General features: G+C 48.1%; 1 protein-coding gene across 1 annotated transcript; it reads right to left on the reverse strand.

The window, feature by feature from the left end:
- Window positions 1-282: 282 nt before the first annotated feature.
- LOC122548663 (solute carrier family 35 member D3) lies at window positions 283-4244 on the reverse strand. The gene is made up of 2 exons (XM_043687496.1): window positions 3802-4244; window positions 283-2660 (listed from the first exon to the last, which is right to left on the reverse strand). Exons 1-2 carry the CDS (start codon window positions 4235-4237, stop codon window positions 1939-1941), a joined length of 1158 nt encoding a protein of 385 aa, XP_043543431.1. The 5' UTR covers window positions 4238-4244; the 3' UTR covers window positions 283-1938.
- Between the last annotated feature and the right edge of the window lie 2174 nt (window positions 4245-6418).

Consider the following 6418-nt stretch of genomic DNA (forward strand, 5'->3'; position numbering starts at 1 on the left):
CAACAGACTTCCCTTCACAACTTTTTTCATTCCTGTGCTGTTGTATCCAACTCCCGAATTTGGATCTTCAAAATCTTATCAAATGTGGAAGTCTGCAATAATGTGGCAGGTTCCGAGAGAGTTTTCCAATCTCAGAGCCCGAAATTCAAGGATAGCACGCAACAGCAGGAATCTAGGATATTAGCTAGTCAAAGAATCTCAAAAGATTAAAGATAGAAAAAAAAATGTAATGACTGCGACTTTTTCATAAAATTGTTGACAGAGGAAGCCTGACCCAAAAAGTGGCTGTGCAAAACATCAATAGATTTTATTCTTTTCCACAAAGACCAATGAATCTGACGCAGCCAGTGACAGGAGATTTCAGCTGTGGCTCAGATTCGATTTATATTACCGCACATGTCAAGGATAACGTACACCAACATCCGACAGAAAGTATTAGAAAAAAAGAACGAAAACATGTATTTAAAAAAATCTTCAATAATATCGCATTTAAAAAGAGAACATTCTCATCTGAGTGCAATAACTTAGCACCAGAGGTAACTTGTGAATTGCTAACAGCATCGCGGCACAGGTCTCAATCTCTCAGATTGACGTGAAATTGACGGTTGAAAAAATACAATTTAGAACCCACATATTAATCACACCATTTGGTAAAAGCTGACCTTAATATTAATATCGTGCACGGTGACACCCAGAGTACTTTTGCTTAGATCTCTCTCAGGCCTGATATCGCTTCCATTTCCACTTGACTAAACTCAGGTGTATAAGTAACTCAATGTGTGAAGACCTCAGCCTCACTCACTTGCCACGTATTCATTCGTTCATTCATTCACATCTGCATGCAGGTTACAGCATGGGCGTGTTTATGAATGAAATCTCTTCGACTTTTTTCTTCAAACTTACTTTTCTTGGACCTGATAATCTCCAAAATAGCATCTCTCCAAATTCAGGACAGATTTGGTGAGGAGGTTTATTTGGCCGATTGAGGTGGATTTGACACTCGATTAGAGACAGGGAGACATTGCAGTCAGAAGGGAATACTTCAGCTGCTTCTAGATAATCTCTGGCTCTATTCCTCCCCAACCATGTCTACAAAAGGAGAGGCACAGCGACCGTCAGGATGTTGCGGCATCGATGTGGACATGGCGGGAAAGCACGTGCCAATTACTTGTAAAGTGAGAACATCAGGTTAACCTTTCTCCTTCAAAGGGCAAATCCTAAAGGTGATTTCCAGGTAATTTCAACCAGATGAGAGGGCGCAGCAAATGAGCAAAAGGAGTACTTTTTATTTGAATGAACGCTTTTAATCTGCCTCTAAAGTAATTTCTAGAGGGAGTTTGAAATATTACTGACAGCTTGGAGAGTCTGTCATGAGATGGCCAGACTCTCTTCACATCGGAGTTCAGATTGCACCGAATAATGTAATCATCACCGAATCTCAGAATGAGGGTATGGGTTTATAATCATTCCTGTGCACCCACAATTCACTAATATCTGTTTCCTATTGTTTTCAGGGGGCGCTGGATAGGCTAAGATTTACCACCCATGGTTAGTTGCTCTAGAGAAGGTGATGGTGAGCTACCCTTCCTTCCTGTTCAGTCTGTGTGGTGTAGGTGCCGAGTATGCACCTCGGATTTTTTATCTTTGTTAGTTTTGCTTTGAGCAGCTCTCGAGATAGAGAGCAGCAGGGAAGATTCCTCGCTGTTTGGGGTGACATCCGCTTTGCAGAATTTTAACCACCCCCGGGTTTACCGTGTTACCAGAAAAAGAAACAGCCCACACTCAGGGCAATATATTCCCCACAAATCCATTTTCACTCCTGAAAGCGAAATTCTGGCAATGTAATCCTTAAATTGGTCTGGTGGGGAGTAGGAGTGAGAACTGTTACACTATATTAACCTGTCTCGGCTATTCCCAAATCTAAGGAAAGGTTGGGATTTATTGAGATTCCTGAACTGGAGGATCCTTCCGGAAAAGTTGCAGGCGTCTCAATAGCCTCCAGACCCCGATATAATTTTCAGTCAGTGGGTTGTGGTCAGCCTGCAGGCTTCCATTGGGCATTGCCCGTGCGTTGGCATCTTCCTGCAGTTCATGCATTTGAGGGGTGACGCTGGGAGACTCGGTTAAACCTTCCTCGTCCTCCTTATCCAGCTCCTCCAGGTCTTCATACTTGGCTTGTTGCCTCGTCTCGAAGAACTTGACGATGCAATAGGTGACTGAGCCCACAGTGTTAACCACCACGCCGGCAATGAACAGGGAGGTGGGCGCCACGTCCCGGAATGCCAGCATGCCCACCGTGATGGTGACAATGCTCTTGACCACGCCGACGAAGCTGGTGGTCACCGCCGAGTTGAGGTAAGTGCAGTGCAGGGTGGTGAAGTTCATGAGGCAGCCAATCAGAATGCAGGAGGCGAACACACAGCTGAACGTGGCATCGTGCCAGGGCGGGTACGACCAGATCTTGATGGCATCCAGGCTGGCAAAGCTGCAGAGCAGCAGCACGGGCGAGGCGCTGATGGCGATTGCGTACTGGGCAGTCAGGGGGCCATACGGATGCTCATGGCCGGTCTTCTGGATCACCACCAGATAGGCAGCATGCACCAGCACTGCCAGGATCCCGGTCACATAACCCACCGGATCCCCCGAGAGATCACCAACTCCTGGAAAACACAACACACCAACTCCTGAGAACCAACAGCAGGCATGTGGGCGCCAGGGACTTGGGGAGAAGTAACACCGGAACGAGAGAAAGTTAGGAAGCGGTTTGTCATATATTCAAACCTTTGATCACAGTGAGGGGCTAGACTGATGGAGAGCCTATAGTATAGGTTATTGATGGACAGTCTACAGTATAGGTAAAACAAGGACTGCAGATGCTGGAAACCAGAGCCCAGCCCCCATTCACCTATTGTACTCTATGCTACTTTCTCCCCACTCCCACTCCCCTCGCATTTATCTCTCCACTCTGCAGGCACCCTGCCTCTATTCTTGATGAAGGGCTTTTGCCCGAAACGTCGATTTTCCTGCTCCTCGGATACTGCCTGACCTGCTGTACTTTTCCAGCACTACTCTAACCTAGACCCTGGTCTATAGTATAGGTCCTTGATGGACAGTCTGTAGTATAGGTTATTGATGGACAGTCTATAGTATAGGTCCTTGAGGCTGACTGCTAGTGTCCCCACCTCTGAGCCAGGACACCGAGTTTCTCATCCCATCTGCTCCAGAGGTGTGCAGTAACATATCTAGTGGGCAGATGACTGGACAGCTAATGGGTGGGTTCAATTCCCATCCCAGTGGAAAGACTGCCTTCCTGAACCTCTCCCCTGGCCTGAGGAGTGATGACCTTCAGGTGAAATCACTAGCAGACATTTCTCCCCAGTGAGATATCCCTAAAGTCCGTTGGGACTAGGGCCACTGTATCTTTGTAACGTCTCGGAACGGGTTGATTTGGAAACTCTTTTCTAAAGATGATGTTGACTTTTAAAACTATAAGAGTTTGGAAATAGTTAAATTTCTCTTGGAACACAATCTTCATTGTCCGGTTTCAGGTCACACTGCTCCCGGGTTATTGACCCCCGGGGGATAATAGCGAAGTGCAATCGCTGGCATTTTCCGACACATTGTGTAACCAATGGGAAAGTTTGGTGCAATTCATCCTCAGCCATAGCGCCGGTTGCCAATAAATCTTTGCTCATTTTTAATTCACTCACACGAGTAAAAACCAAAACAAAACAATGTGCAAACTGCAGTGGCCATTGGGTGGGGATGGGGTGGCAGGAGAGAATACGGACTGATACTGACCTGCTAAAGCAGCTCCACAGGTCGTTAGAAAGACCGCTGCACACACACCGAGGGAGGGAACACCATTCTTCAGGACAAACACCCCAATGGTTAAAGTGACCAGAGGTAGGCAGCGCTTGAAAACAACGTACATGGGTAGGCTGAGGCCCCGGAGGGACCACAGGGTCAAGCAGGACTGCAGCGTGGACAGCAGCGTGACCCCGGCGAACACTTTGGCCAGACTCAGGCTGAAGGGGGGCACGTCGATCCTGCCGAGCCTGCGGAGCAGCTCCAGGCTCAGAGCGGCGGTGCTGCTGGTCAGGCACTGCACCAGCGTCAGGAAGTGAAAATTGTAGCGAGAGATCAGCAGCTTCAACAGGATGTTCAGGGAGCCGGAGAACACACCGTGGGCTACGGCCACCGAGATGCCCAGCAGGCGGCCCTTGCAGCACTGCATCCTTCCGCATCCGTGCAGTCCCTCAGTACCGGCTGTCACCAACACACTACCGCGATCAGCTTTAAACTTCCATTCATTAAACTAGAGGGAGGCGGGGTGTGTGTGTGTGTGTCGGGGGTTGGGGAGGGGAGGGACATCAATTCTCCGAATTGAATATTTTATTGATGGTTCCAATTGCTGCAAAGTCAAATGTGCAAGACCCGGGGGCTACTGACGCACGAAAACTAGTTGAATCTGCACTTTTGCATTTACTTAATTATGTAAGTACTTAGTTCCTTTTAAAACGAATCTCTTGTTCACAGCTGTACTGTAAACCTTGCGGTGAGTCAGTGCCCTGGGGTCCTCAGTCAAGTCAAAAATAAAAACCCTGCAGGATTCAGTTAACAGCAAACACCCTGGCGGTCACAACCACCAAGAGGTTTACTGGCTGAATGAAATCTTACGCGAAATTCATCAAAACTGGTCACTGAGCCGAGTGCAGCTTTCCCCCTTGTTCGATGCAAAGTGTAAAAGTGCTCAGGGTAAAATATTTCCCGTGCCGACTGCAAAGCCGGCGGAGCCAAGAGCAAATTGAATAGATACAACAGTGCAATAAAGATATCAGTGACCTCCCACATCTGGTTCTAACTCTGTAAAATGCTACAATGGAGACAACTGCTTGGAAATGCCCAGTCTCTCTCTCTCTCTCTCTCTCAAATAGTTAGTTCTATTTTGATAATTAAAGGACAAAGATTTAAGATGTCCAGAATTTTCATGTCAGAAAATCAGCAAAACCAAAAGTCGAAAGGTTAACTGTGCCTCTCTCCCCAGATGTTGCACATTCTGCTGAGTTTTCCCAACCCTTTCTGTTTATATTTCCAAAGATTACGAGCAGATGACAAGATGGAAATTGCCACTGATACTTTTACCAAAAGTACAATAGAAATTGTCGACACTTGACTGAACATTATTTAATATCAGTATAGAAATAAAATATTCTCTGCCAACTATCATTTCCGCCCCTTTCTGTTCTTTTTGATACAAATGCTAACTTTTCAGTTATTTCTTCGCTTGCAATTGTGCTCCTTTCCAAATGTCCTTTTTTATTTGCATTTTATTTCTGGGCAACTCTCCAGTCCCAGCTCTGCTGTCGCTACAGATTGACTGGGAAAATCCATCTGCAGTCATTCCTGCCACTCCCGAATTGGATTTCTCAGAGTCAGGCTTCGCGAGCCAGGTGGAGGTGAGCAGTGCAGAGAAGCCCCCAGGGGAAGCGATCTCAGGGGGTCACAGAGATCTCTCTGTGGGTGGGAAGGCCCGGATCATGGTGTTGGAAGAGGGTTGTGCCTGATGCCCAGTCCCGGCGGTGGGTTCAGTGTGGCTACAGCAAGCCAACGCGCAGTCAGCATCTCCTCAGGTTAGAGAGGAGCCAAGGGCGCCATCCAAATTAGCTCCCCCCCCCTCACCTTAAAGATGCAAGTCGCTAAGATCGAAGCCCGACAAAGGCTTAGAAATTTCTTCCCAATCTGCTGGGGACTGCAGAAAGGAACAGTGTCGAGTGGCCGCTGTCTCCAGCCAACTCAGTCCCCGAGTTTGTGCAGCCCCCACCCCACCCCCCCCAAGCTGGTCCCTCATGTGTCTCAGGCTGAAGGAACAGCACTGTCAGAGACGGGTGTCACTTCAACGCAGACTTCTTCTTACGGCTGCTCCATGATTTGCCTCCGTGTTAAGGTGCCCTCACAGCCCCCCGCCTCCTCAGCAGAGTCCATCTCTTCTGATGTGGCAGCTGAGGCTCCAGTGCCTGTAGTTACTGGATCTAGCTTTGCACCTCCCAGGCCAGGAGACGCTGATCTAATACAGAGAGAGAGCTCCTTCAGTTTCTTATCCAAGTTCAGCACCATACCTGACACTCACCCTGCCCACCTTACCCCACCACACACCAACAGTGACCAAGATACCATGGGGCTCTTGTGGTGCAATAGTAGTGTTCCTAGTACTGGGCCAGGAGGCCTGGATTCAAGTCCCATTTCCTCCAGAAGTGTGTAAGAACACCGAGGCACCATGCACACCCATAGTACTCTGCCTAGCCTACGTGAAGGTGGCCACGCAGTTTCACCCACTGACGCATTTTACGCCATTTTCTTACCATCCTGAAGCCTGGAGGTGGGAACCCAAAATGGAACCCTTGCCCCAGACACTCCT

This window comes from Chiloscyllium plagiosum, chromosome 3 (genome assembly GCF_004010195.1).
Source record: "Chiloscyllium plagiosum isolate BGI_BamShark_2017 chromosome 3, ASM401019v2, whole genome shotgun sequence".
Taxonomy (NCBI): domain Eukaryota; kingdom Metazoa; phylum Chordata; class Chondrichthyes; order Orectolobiformes; family Hemiscylliidae; genus Chiloscyllium; species Chiloscyllium plagiosum.